At 39.2% G+C, this 13,094-nt stretch overlaps 1 protein-coding gene across 5 annotated transcripts; it reads right to left on the reverse strand.

The window, feature by feature from the left end:
• Positions 1-1,872: 1,872 nt before the first annotated feature.
• Positions 1,873-11,550, reverse strand: vegfab (vascular endothelial growth factor Ab). 5 transcript variants are annotated; one of them, XM_042748022.1, is made up of 9 exons: positions 10,755-11,550; positions 9,391-9,433; positions 8,682-8,878; positions 8,327-8,403; positions 8,048-8,080; positions 5,882-5,947; positions 4,011-4,127; positions 3,759-3,905; positions 1,873-3,315 (listed from the first exon to the last, which is right to left on the reverse strand). In XM_042748022.1, exons 1-9 carry the CDS (start codon positions 10,920-10,922, stop codon positions 3,294-3,296), a joined length of 870 nt encoding a protein of 289 aa, XP_042603956.1. In that variant the 5' UTR covers positions 10,923-11,550; the 3' UTR covers positions 1,873-3,293. The 5 variants fall into 5 exon arrangements, with proteins under 5 accessions (XP_042603956.1, XP_018938471.1, XP_018938465.1 ...); XM_019082926.2 differs by lacking the exon at positions 4,011-4,127 and having other exon boundaries at positions 3,759-3,902; positions 10,755-11,532; XM_019082920.2 differs by lacking the exon at positions 4,011-4,127 and having other exon boundaries at positions 10,755-11,531.
• Positions 11,551-13,094: the final 1,544 nt, after the last annotated feature.

A 13,094-nucleotide genomic window follows, 5' to 3' on the forward strand; every position in this document is an offset into this window, starting at 1 on the left:
AATGTTTACAGATACTTCGGTAACACCTTTAGTTAGGGATAAATTTTCACTATTAACTAGTTGCTTTCTAGTATGCATATCACTAGCGTATCGGCTGTTTATTAGTACTTATAAAGCACATATTCTGCATGACCATATTCTACATCCTTAATCCTACCCAGGGCCTAAACTTAATGACCTTACAAACTATTAAGCAGTAATTAGGAGTTTATTGAGGCATAGTTAGTTAATAGCAAGAATTTGACCTTAAAATAAATGTGATAAATTAGAAAAATTTATCAGTATATGTTGAAATTCATTAATAAATGCTGTAGAAGTACTGTCAATTCTTAGTTCATGTTAACTAATGTAGTTAACCAATTTTGACAAATGAAACCTTATTGTGAAGTGTTACCAAATATCATGACTACGTGCAGTATCCAGTTCATGATATCAGTAACAAGTCATGGCACATGGCAACCTTTACTGAGAATGAACCGCCTCCTCTCTGATTGGACAAAATGCATAATTTAAAAAAAAAAAAATCTGGGATTTAAACCTGCAACCACCCGGTTCATGGCATTTAACTCTAAGTTAAACTGATGGGGTAAAGTTCACTGGTAGATTCAACTAAAATGATGGTTTATGCAGGAGACGTGAACCTGCCACCCCAAAATTCCTCCTCTAATCACAGCTTAAGTCACTTACAACATTCTTGGGGTATTTAAGTGGCCGGAGGGGCCTGTGCAGGTGGGGGGAGGGCAGCAAGAGGATTATCTCATATTTCATAGGTAGTGTAAAGCTGCTGCTCTTAAGTGCTTCACGTGGTTATATTATGTCAAACATATCGGCTAATCTAGTATGAGCGAAGCGCTGCTCAGGTTAAAATCAGCTGTTTCAAAACAAACACTGCAAACTGTTCCATAAACCGCTCTTAAACCTAAGCCTCATTAACACTGATCTACTGGTGGCTGCCGTTCTGATGATCACATGGACCTGTCGGCTCAGGTTTAGCGAGACGGATGGGAAATTTCTGGAATGATAACGGCTAGTTGAACATTTGTATGTTTTATAGAGTTCCTACATAATGTTCTCCGAGACTGAACTGAACCACATGTAGGACACATTTTGAACAACAATATAGTTTTAAAGTGGAATCTTTAAGTGATGCAACTCTAGGCCACATCGGGAACAAATAATAAAATAATCAACCATTGTTAACGGTGATATGAATTTCTTGACTTAAGTGCAATGTATCAGCATGTATCAAGAAATTTAGTAATTATTCCCATTCATACAATAGGGACATGCAGGAGCATTATGCATCCGTTTGAACTGAAAGTGCAGGTGATGACAGTTTTCATTTGATTCAAGGTGGCTGAACCTCAAGATGTAAAAGTTTACCTCAAGAAATAAGGTCAGATATGCTCCTAAGTGCCCATAATGCTTCTGGAGTCACGAGTAAAGGCCCGTTCACACTATATTATCCACACCAGCAGACGATATTGTCTGTTTATTTTAAGCGCATGCTCGTCTGCCGCTTTCTAAAGCTTGATTGATTCTGATTGGGTGTCAGTGTTTTTATCGTTCATGAGCTGGTAAAAAATCGTTCTGAAAGTGAATCCAACGATATCGTTTCTCTGTGCCTTTATCATTATATCTGTGATGTGGACTTGATTTTTAGAACTATATCCTTATTGTTATCTTTATACTTATCATCCTTGGTGTGAACAGGCCTTTTCTCAAGAATATTGTCTACTTCTGAAATCTGTAATAAATAGCTGGCTGATAACTTCAAAAGGAACCTAAACACTGAATACTATATTGCAATTAATAAATACTAACCAAACCAACAGCTATGCAAGGTGCTTTCATGTAATCGTAAAACATCAAGAGCTTTCAAACAAAATTTTATAGAAAAAGAGCAATATAATTTGAAAATAAATATGCTGTACTACATTAACAGACACAAAAAAAGATGTTAATATTCAACATATTTACACAGAGTAAATAAATAATGTAAAACTCCAATCAAATCAGACCACATCTGATCATACGGTTTCAGCTTGTTAGATCTTAATATAGTAGAAGTAAATGGTGATGTGGGTTTGGCCTATATTTACATTTGGCTGCTATATTGTTATTCAATACGTATGTCACACTGACATCAGGACTGTTTCGCCAAAGCATACTCACACATGCACGCGCACAAACACTAGCCTCGTATGCACACAAAATCACATTTACGCGGTTTGTTTGTTAGAGATCACTCGGCACATACACATCTGCAGCAAGGCGGCAAAGTCAAGGCAGTTGGCAACACAACTCACTGATCAGTATTAGGAATGTTTCACTGTTCATCTACGGAAAATAAAACAGGATGAAAAGCTTTTTTTCCCTCCAGACAGCCGTGGAGGTTTGCAGACATTAAAGGGCGAGAAGATCCATCTTAACATAACACTGCACATAAATAGGTCAAATTAAATACAAAGAGATAGAATACTGAAAATATTCTAAAAAAAAAAAAAAAAAAAAATAAATTACTGAATTGCTTAGGGGAATAGATTTGGACTAAAATTCCAAGACTAGCTGAACGACAACCAAATCCCCAGTAGTGTGGAAGCATGGAATCGAATCACACAATCTACACAAAGTGGTTTCCAAACATTTCAAAGAATGAATATCCCTTTAAGGAGTGAATATGACCAATATCCTCTTAGGTTTGCCTCGTCAAGGTCAGAGCTCTGGTGCAAACACAGCGTCACTGTGTAACTTTCCAATGACAGAATCAGTTCAGTCTTTCTTCAAAACTCCAGTCATTTGTCCATCTGTAAAAGCACACGCATTGTTCTCAGTGTTCACGTACTGGGAGGAATGATTCCACAGTGCGTAGTGCGTAGTTGCAGTCCTGCAAACATTTCGTTTGCGCTTTAGATTCACATGAAAAACTGCACAGTAGACCCAAATCCAGTGATGTGTTTCGCTGAGTGATTTCGAGTACGACTTTACGCACGCCAGCCGAGATCAGAAACATTTACGCAGGTCTTTGCGTAAAAGAACCTTTAGCAGCAAATCAAATCCTGTGCTTTCAGTCTCTCGCGTCGCTTAACACACACACGAAAATCATGAAAATATACAGAGAGAACATTTCATTGACTATTAGCCCCCCACCTTCCCCAAACCCCTTCACTTCATTCGCTCAATATCTCCGGGACGGAAAAATGAGACCAAAGTTCAAAGCTGAAATTTCAAAGTGCTGTGAATTATTGTGAAATATTCCTTCATGTGAGAGTCCATTCTCAAGTCGGTTCGGTTCACCTCCTTGGTTTGTCACATCTGGGAAAGTAAGTGGAAAAATCACAAATGAAATCTCTATAATATCCCAATTATTCACCCAAAACAGGAATATTAAACCTTCGCTCAAGGTTTCTGCCAAAAAGGTCTTCTATAGTTTCAGAAGAGATGCAGAAGAGATTCTTAAACTGAACTTACATTTAAACAATTCCAACATTTCTCATAAAATTTTTATCTTTACACTCTTTTCCATACATAAACAACTAAATTTAGGAGAAATGAGTTGATATTTAAATCAGCAGCAGTTGTTTGTATGGAAAAGGGCAACATGAACATTCTACCAAACATCTCCGTTTGTCTCCAAAGAGCAACTTCTGAGCAACAAATCTTTTGTAAAGGGATGTACATGACAATACAGAAATGGGAAGGCCGGTCTTGCACTAACATGTATAGATACACAAGAAGGTGTAGATTCACAAACACACCTGCAGGTCCTTTCGTTGAGTTCTAGTTGTCTAGACCTGCAGTAGGCTTCAGAGTGTTTACAGGAGCACTGACACGTCTCGGGGTCTTGAATAAACAACCTTCTTTTCCTTTCAGAGCATGTAGAACAGCAAGGCTCACACTGACTACTGAAAAGAGACAGAATGCAAGAAAAAGAAAAGGATTGGGGGAGATTACAGCTGACACGGTCATGGCATATATTATTAAACACTTTCACTCAAACACACACACACAGGCACTCAGCACGTTTTTTTGAGCCACCCTCGTCTGGTACAATGGGGTTTTGCTCCCCGAGGGGGTTTTGTAGAGTGTGAATAGCTGACGTTAGGCAGGAAGTGAAGGCCATGCACCAGCAAGCTCAGTTGATGCAAGAAAATAATGAAAACAACAGTTTCAGAAAAGCATACTGGAATAAAAGTCAGAGAGAGAGAGCGCAGTGCATGAAAATCCAATGTTTGTTTATTGCTTTTTGTAGTGTTGGATCAGAGTCATTAGGACACATGTACAGTACAAAACGCTGGACTCCAAGAGGAAGATTCACACATATTTGAGCCAGCTGACCTTATTTGAAGCCAATATTTCTCTGAGGACAGGCTTATCAAAGCCACAGTCTAAAATTCTACATTTAACCCTAACTTCAATTTTACAACAGTGTAAACGTTTGGCATGAAAAACATGCACAAGATTTTATTTTACCCATTATAATTGAGAGAAAGAGCATTGTGTTAGGGGAATGTCACAAGTCAGATTTCAACCCACATAAGCATCTCGATGTTCTGAGCATTAAGTCACAGCTCTGGCCACAATAAGGTTTTACATCCAAATTTGAAATCCAAATCTTCTTGGGGAATGTCAAAAATTCAGTATGAATAGTTGTGGTGCAAAATAACTACACTTCATGCTCTTTTGTCTAAACAAGCTTCAAATCTAATTGAACTTTTTATATGTAAACCCAAACCCCAGCCCTCAGAAAAATACCGACCTCAAAAGCATCAGTCCCACAGGAGCAGACTGTCCCCTGTGTATGCATTTCTTTGCTCTTTCATTTTCATTGAAACACAATTCATTTCGCAATTACTGGGAGAAGCACCAAAGTAAACAGGCTGTTTGACTTTTGTAATGCTGTGCGGCAGAGCTCACGCAGCATGACAAGACCAAACTCACAGCAATGAATTAAAAAACCATCTCACACAATCCTTCTCATCTGTCGGAGAGGACACAACTGATGCGAGGATGACGGTAAGTCCTAATACAAATGTGAAAACAAAAAACACATTGCAAAAACAGGAAGCAGCACAAACAAGTTTGTGATTCCAACACAAATATTTGCAATAGATTAGTACCATCGACCAAAAGCCATGCTGGGTGGATCGGGTGAGTTTGTATGCCGACAGCCTCCTCACTACCCACCAATCATAGAGCTTGATTTATTGGGCACAACCTATAGAGCTCAACTGTAAGGTTGCAGAAATAGAAATCCCATTCATTTTCTCCATTAAAACATAGACAGGCCTATGAGCTCATAGACTGTTAAGTGGCGGTGCTTTTGCAGATGGTGCATTTGCGACTTTTCATTTCTGAATTCCCATGAAGTGCTGAGAATAGTTCATTCTCTCGTAAAAGACTACTATTTTACAAATGCTTTTTTCATTCAAATCAAAAGTTGTAGTGCTGTGATTCGTCTTGGTTTGGTTGAAGGCTTAGCAATCTTTACTGATGAAGTTTTTGGAGAATGAAGGAGAATGAATAGAAAATGAATGGGAAAATAATTCTGAGTGAAAAAGCGTGTGGTTGAGCTCTACTTGATTTGTACCAAAAAAAAAGTCTTAAACAATTTGACCAAGCTTGTCAATGTTAATGGTTTTAGCATGTGCTTCGGCATTAGTGAGTCAAGCTCTGTGAAGCAGAGATAGGGCATGTGGTTTTGTGGGATGGTCAGTTTTAATTAATTGGCGGATGAGATGATGGATTAATGGCAATTAACAGCGTCCGACAGGAATGCACTGATTAAAGGAGGCATAAAATCTCCTCCCAAATTAATTTGATGACCAAGATTGCCACACTCAGGTGTAGGTGAGAGGAGGCGAACGCAGAGGTGACGTACAAATCCCGCTTTTTTTCACTGTTTTTCTTTCTCTTTCGCTTTTGGCCTTTGCCCTTCCGGGGTTTTCTGGAAAGGGAACATGACAAACAAAAGATCATCCAACACAGCTTGCAATGAACGTACTGCTAAAATGATCCAGATGGAAACATTAGCAAACATGTCTCTTCTTATTCTTGTATAAGTGCTTGACACAATAGCAAACCCCGCGAGACGTGAATTAGAAATTAAAAGCCAGCCAGGCGCTGGGGAAATTCGCCAATTCTTCAAATTCTCTCACACAAAGACGTTTCAATAAATAAGACATTAAATCTTCAAAAGCTTCAGTAATGTTTGCAGGATTCCAAGCAAATTGATTCAATCCAAGCCAAAGCTCAGCATCTACCGGTGAGTTTTAACTCTCATTTTAGCGACTTCTAATCAGAATACTGATCAATCAGCAAATCAACACACAGTATTGGCGACACACACGTCCATTTATCTTTCAGATAGCCGAGGATCCTGGCATATCACGTCAGACACGTCAGGCAGCAAGAATGTGAACTTTCCCCTCTCTCACAATCACAGTACGAACTGAAGTGCCGCGATCCGTATATGGTTATTTGCATTAGTGGTTGACCAATATGGGTTTTTCAATGCGCAATGAAAATAACTGAATTGCAAGATGTCCGATAGAGATGCAAAACGTTTGAAAGCATTCACTTAATTTTATGAATCATTTCATAAAGGCATCTCTTACAAACGTTATGAAGTTGTATGAAGCTCTTTAAACAGAATATCAGGACTGTACTGTTGACACATCGGGCGGGTTATTATCTATGATTACATTTATTGTTTTCAGAGGTCAGATTCAATCATGTTATGAGGCAGTTGTCTTTGAACACGCTGAGGAACAGCTTCTGTGTCAAAGGGCCACTTGTTTACCAGAACCAGAAAGCATTTCAACTTTTTAACCCTCTTGAGATAACCTCTGACCCGTAACACATCAGCCACAAGATCAACACCCTCTCTGCAATAGCGCCAATTTCAGTAAACTTTTTAAACACTTCGACCCGCATTCTCTGGAGAGAGGGAGTCATCAGAGAAGGGGTTGACTGACCTCAGCAGTGTCTCTGAGGAGTGGAAACGGCCTCGTGAACAAACGCACACAACGTTGTCTTATCGCCCGAAGTAAAGACACTTCAGAGATGACAAATCCCTCTCTTACCTCAGTGAACCTCAGATCATAAAGCAGAGCTTAGAGATGAATGTGGGGCAAGGGCATTGAACTAGCGGGCGAAACTCACACACCTGTTCACGCAGCTCTTTACACACCTGAGGTGCTGAATTTACACCTAAGAAACCGACGTGCGATGACATGAAGACAGGAAGTGAGATCAGACAGTAGTGTGAGGGTCAGAGAGTATCTGTTCATCTATAGACAGTTGCATTAACAAAAGCAGTAGTTCTGGTCTTGTGCTAGGGCTGGGCAATACAGCTAAAAATTACATATGTATATAATAATAATAATAATAATAATAATAATAATAATAATAGTATAGATTTCAATTATTTCAACTAAACAGCCATCGTGGTTGTAGAATACAGTAAATACACACTTTAAAATAAACAGGGCAAAGTAAAGGCTATTTAGGAAGTATGTATATGTATTATTATAATTTTTAACTAAATACAAGCACTGAATGCATTTTTTTTTTTGGAGATAAACAAATTGTTGAATCAGAGCTGAACTGATTTAACTAAAAATTAAACCATCTTTGTCTTAATGTTCTCTACACAAAATGAGAACTTCTTTAGAAAACATGACGGTCAAATAAAAACATTCACAATATTATCTAGCTTTCCTAGCTTTTGCTTAGCTTTAGTTTGACAATTGTGCCACTAATGATTTTCGAGATCTAAATCACCTGCTCGCTTAGTTAAACAACAATGAAGAGCTCCACTGTTCTCTCACGATCAGATTTTATGGCTTTATGAAACATGAAAAGCAGGGAGATGAGATGAAAGGACAAGGAAGATAAGGAAAACAGGAAGGAATACACCCAGCTGGAGATAAGGGTGACTGAGATAAAGGCAGAGAGATTGATGGAGGGGAAGATGACAAAATAGAGCGAGAGCAGAAGCATGCACACACATACAACATCACCACACGAGAACAACAACACTCACTTTTCTTTTTTCTCCAGTACATCCTTCCTCGGCCTGAAAGAGCAACAAAAAAAAAGCGACCCATCACCTCAGTGAACATGTTTGTTTGTGTGCACGCAACAAACGCACTTATAATTAAAGACCTGCACGCATATGAAAGTGTACAGAAGCGGTCAAACGTCCACCCCTTAGTTATATTAATACAGCTAGAAATGCAATTACTGTCTGTAGCAATTACGGTATAATTAGCTATAAAAAGTATCTGTGTTTATGTATGCGTGTTGAAATGAGGCATCTTACCGACACTTGCATTCACTGTGTTCTGCAAAACTCATGAAAAAGTCACCCTGATGACGGAGCGGTTTCAGTCTTTTAATCTACAGAAGAAAGCAATAACACGCTTAAACAGCACATCATAGACAAACAGGCAGTGTTAGTGTTACGTAAAACACTACCTAAAAATTGGCTACTCTTATTCAGGAGAAACCCTGCTGGATTGGCCAAAAAGAGAGAGGTAAAAGGTTTGAGTGTGGGAGACAAAGTAGAGGAGTGTAGGGTTTCCAAAAAGTACACTTAACAAGATTCAGACGGATAGCAGAAGAAATAAAATAGAGAGAAAAAGGGAGCAATAGTCTGGAAGTTAGGGGTCGCTGACCTCCAAGGTAATGTTGTATGTGACGGTAGGGGCGCATTCCATCATCTCATCATTGCAGCACCCAGCACAGCGGGTGAGAACCACACAGGACGGGATGAAGATATGCTCTGTGTCATCAGGGTATTCCTGTTGAATTTCCACCAGCACTTCCCGAGGACGGCAGAGAGACTTGTTATACACTTCCATGAATGGCACCACTGCAAGTTAAAGAAAAGGAGAAAATCAGTCTCTCTTTTTTGCCAAAAAATGTTGGCCAAGAGTTGCACCACTGAGAGCAAGACAGTCTTTGCTCTTATTCAAGGCCAACACTGTTTGGAAATACTGGAGCCCTTCTAGAAATTTGTGACTGAGTGGTGTCCATTTGAACCATGTACATTCCTTGTGTTGCGCTCTGTGAACCTCAAAAAAACAACACCCCAAAACATGTTTAAATAGCCTGTGAGTATGTTCTGTGCAGTTGTGTCTGGTTCTCTGGGTTTAGCAGAGATTGAGCAATGAGAGGTCTGGCATTGCTTACTCCAAATTATCCCTTGGAGGGTTGTGTGTTGAAAAGTATTACAAACCACACTGGATTGAGAGCTTCTAATAAATACTACAAATTAATCCGAAACTATGCAGTGTCAGTCTGATTAAAGGCATAGAAGCGTTCCTTCACCCGTACACCAGAGGGCGCTATACTCAGTGAATCTGAGTGCCACAAGAAACTTACCATCATATGTGCTTCTGCCTCCCTCCCTGGGTATGTAGGCACTCTGTGGTTAAAAAGAAGAAAATACGTTTTAGTCAGAAATATATATTTACAAACTGTACAGTTGTACATATTAATTCAAAATTGTTAGTCACATGAGTCCCAACAGGTTTGACTAGTTATTAACCACCGCATTACCACAGGTTTAGGATGATGCAACTAATTACCTAATTTCATTTCAAAGACAAAGTTCATCATAAAACTTAATAATGTTAGCTATCACAGAGAATTATTATTTTCTGGCTTGTGTTTTATTATTTATTTATTTTTTTTATATATAATGCAACTCAAGTAAACCTATCAACAAATCAAGTCCGAAACTCAGGCTCATGTTAACTCAGGTTAAGTTGCAAAAAAGAAAAACTGACATTCAAGCAGTTCACTAGAGATATGACTCTGACTTCTAATGAGAGACTAAAGATAACAGATAAAAAGCTGTCAATCATGAAAATAACATGAAAGACAAATTGGGCTTTCATATATATATATATATATATATATATATATATATATATATATATATATATATATAATTGTTGTTCAACAGGGTTTCTAACATTAATCATTAGAATACAGAAAACTATTAATTAAAAAAAGAGACTTAAGAATTAGACTTGGCCTTGATAGTTTTCTGTCACTCTGCATTACAGAGCTGTGAACATTTCAGATCTCAGACACTTCAGATTTCGCAAAAAGCCCCATGGAGAGACCATGTGCATTTCCCAATTAAGCTTTTTACTCACTTTAACAGACCGGCTTAGCTTTTTTGGGGGTTTCATATGGTTTTACATATTTTTTTCACATTATTCCATTGCATTAAGTACAAACCTCTTATTTGTATTTATGCATGCCCTTGAATATAACGCTTCAAATTTCATCAAGAACAAGTCTCTCTGGTTAAAATGTTGGCTCAAATCATAACTTAAATGACTGATATGTCTACATTGTGATCTCCAGAGGCCGGTTATGTTAGTAGCCAGTCCGTCTGAAGCGCTAGACAGTAGCTGTGCCTTTAAAGCGTAATAATATCATTAAGGAGGCTATGATAGGGCCTTCACCAAAACCAACAACAAACTTCCAAACAGTTGAATTCCCCCGGTTGTATCCTGTCTACAGAGTTAAATGGCTCACTGTGGCCTGTTCCGATTTGCTTGTTCAAGTGATTTTGAATAGCTTGGCAAGACATGGTCAATGACCTCGCAAGGGGACACACAAGGACGTCCAATATAGTGGCGCAGGCACGTTATATTCGAAACAACAGTATTTACAATTCAACCAATACGTCGGGTGCATTCTCTATACATGCTCAGGCGTCTAAAACTTACCTTGACAGCTGAAAAATACAGAAGCGTCACAAGAAATAACTGGAGCACGCGAACGGCAAAGTTCATGATTGAATTTATAAGGCGAATAAATCTTTTTAAAACCCTATCCGATGATAGGCGGACTTTAGCAAACGCATTGGTAAAGGTCTCAGAAAGCAAGTTAGACATGAGTAAAGGCTTCTTCACAAGGGGTCCGACCTATAGGGGCAACGAGAATCCCATGTTGGTCCCGCAACACGCGTGCAGACACCTGAGAGAGAGAGAGCGCGCGATTGAGATCCAAGTGTGTTATAGTGTCTCTCAGCTGTTGCCGATTATTTTCAGAATATCCAGAAATATGAGAATCCAGGACGCAGGTCCTCTCACATTGTTGAGAAGTAAATCAAAATTTTCTTCCAAGGCTTTTACAATCCACATCACAAAAGTAATCCCATGCTTAGCCTGCCGCCCGTCTCCAAGTGCGTTGGGTTCATTGGGAACGGGACGCAGAATGGATCAGAAACTCACTCTCTGATACAGATCTGAGTATGCCGTCACTGTGTTTTATTGGTGGAGCGTACAGTGATACAAGTGGGCACACAAAGGCGCTGAGAAGAGATTGCAAAATCCAAGCACACTTCTAGTCCCTACGGATGAACGTTGCTTTAATTCCGCTTCCTGTTTGATTTGTCGTCTCGCTCTTGCCGTTATGAATGATCAGGGACGCCGCCGTTCCCCAGTTTTAACGAACAGCTTCAGCTGTCGGTCAGTTTTGCGATTGAATCCACGCCATTGGACGAGTCAGCGCGATGGGGCGTGGCCATAGTGGTGTCAGCGTGGACTTCTCGGGCGTTCAGCGTGGAGTGAATGCGCAGAGCTTCACTCAAATGATAACTGGAAGAGAAACGAGATGTCGCTTTCTGCTTACAGCGGACTGGCATCAGTTATGTTTAGGTGCTTGATATAAAACCGGCATTTTGGCTAGCGTTTGGCCACTGGAGCCAACAGTTATATTCCTCTTATTGCAAGTTTGCATTGTGATTGGTCAGATATTTTTGAATAGCCTAATGACTGCTGTCCATGGCGTCGCTGTAGGCTACGCATGCCTAGCTCTGTATGTTCTAATAAAATAATTTCAAGTCGAATTCAAAATAGTTTTATTATAATTCCAAATACAGCCTATCATTAAAACATGTCCTGTTTTTATTTTAAGTAAATGCAGGCTATACAAAGTGACATTGTATAGCCTAGTGAGCCATCGTTACAGAATGAATGTACATTATATTTTATATATTTGTACGCCCAAAAGTCAGAGACCACCACTGAAGAAAAAAAAAAAGAGAGAAATCTGATTTTCGAAATGCCTTGCCCTTTGTGCATAATGATAGAATGAAATAGGGCATGATCTTTATATAATTTATAAAATGTTAAAATATAAAAATATATCATGTATACATATTAATTAACCATTATAAGTATACCTAATACCCGCCTCTTAATGCAGGGTTGTACGTGCAGAAGTGTAGCGGTCTACAGTATGTGCGTAATAGCAGTTTGAATATCATCCGCATCACATGACGGCAGCGCTGACGCCTATTTGGGGTTCTCGGTCATCTGCAAGGTTGCGTGGAAAACGGGAAGGGTGCTAGGTAATGAGGGCGTGATCACATGTGTAAATGTGTGTGTGTCCATCACCACGTACAGGTGTGTGGGCGCGCGCACGCGTGCTCGTAGGAAAAGACCGACTAGCTCCGAGCGCGCGCCGGACATGTGAGTCGCGGCCAGTCCGGCCAGCTGGCGCGGGACTCCACAACACACAGAATTCCACACACACACACACAGATTCAGAAAAAATAAGAATATAATCAAAACGATGAGTTAAAGGTGTCGTTTTATTTTTGTATTACGGATTAAGTATATAAGTTGTTTTTTTTTTTGTTTTTTTTTTGCCTCAACAGGGGAAAGCCACGTAGGCACCTGTGAATCGATTCAGGATATATTTTCATGGACAACTTAAGTGCTTTCCAATCCATTTCTCATCTTATTATATAATATAGGCCTATTATAAAAATTCCCCATAGACTTGATGACATCATGAGACTAAACGCGTCTTTATATGCCATCTCTATTTTAAAAATATTTGTAAAAGTTCTTTACTCATTTGATTTTCTGTAAGTTGCATTGGCGCCATCTGCCTGTCAGTACACGTATAGCACGTGTAAGGAAGGGGCTTGTCCGTGTTGCCATGTCCACTTAACATAAGCAATAAATATATACTTATAAATATCGACATTCATGAGTTTCCATTTTTGGGCTTATTTCCACCAGCGTAAAGTCGCATATGTTTGATTGCTTTTAGGA

This window comes from Cyprinus carpio, chromosome A4 (genome assembly GCF_018340385.1).
Source record: "Cyprinus carpio isolate SPL01 chromosome A4, ASM1834038v1, whole genome shotgun sequence".
NCBI classification, from domain to species: domain Eukaryota; kingdom Metazoa; phylum Chordata; class Actinopteri; order Cypriniformes; family Cyprinidae; genus Cyprinus; species Cyprinus carpio.

Coding starts and splice junctions, on each gene's coding strand:
- vegfab (XM_042748022.1), bottom strand. CDS start 10,922: ATGTCTAACTTGCTTTCTGAGACCTTTACCAATGCGTTTGCTAAAGTC. Junction 8,081..8,326: donor CACAGTGAATGCAAGTGTCG/GTAAGATGCCTC, acceptor TTGCTCTTTCAG/GCCGAGGAAGGATGTACTGG. Junction 3,316..3,758: donor CTCAACGAAAGGACCTGCAG/GTGTGTTTGTGA, acceptor TTACTTTCCCAG/ATGTGACAAACCAAGGAGGT.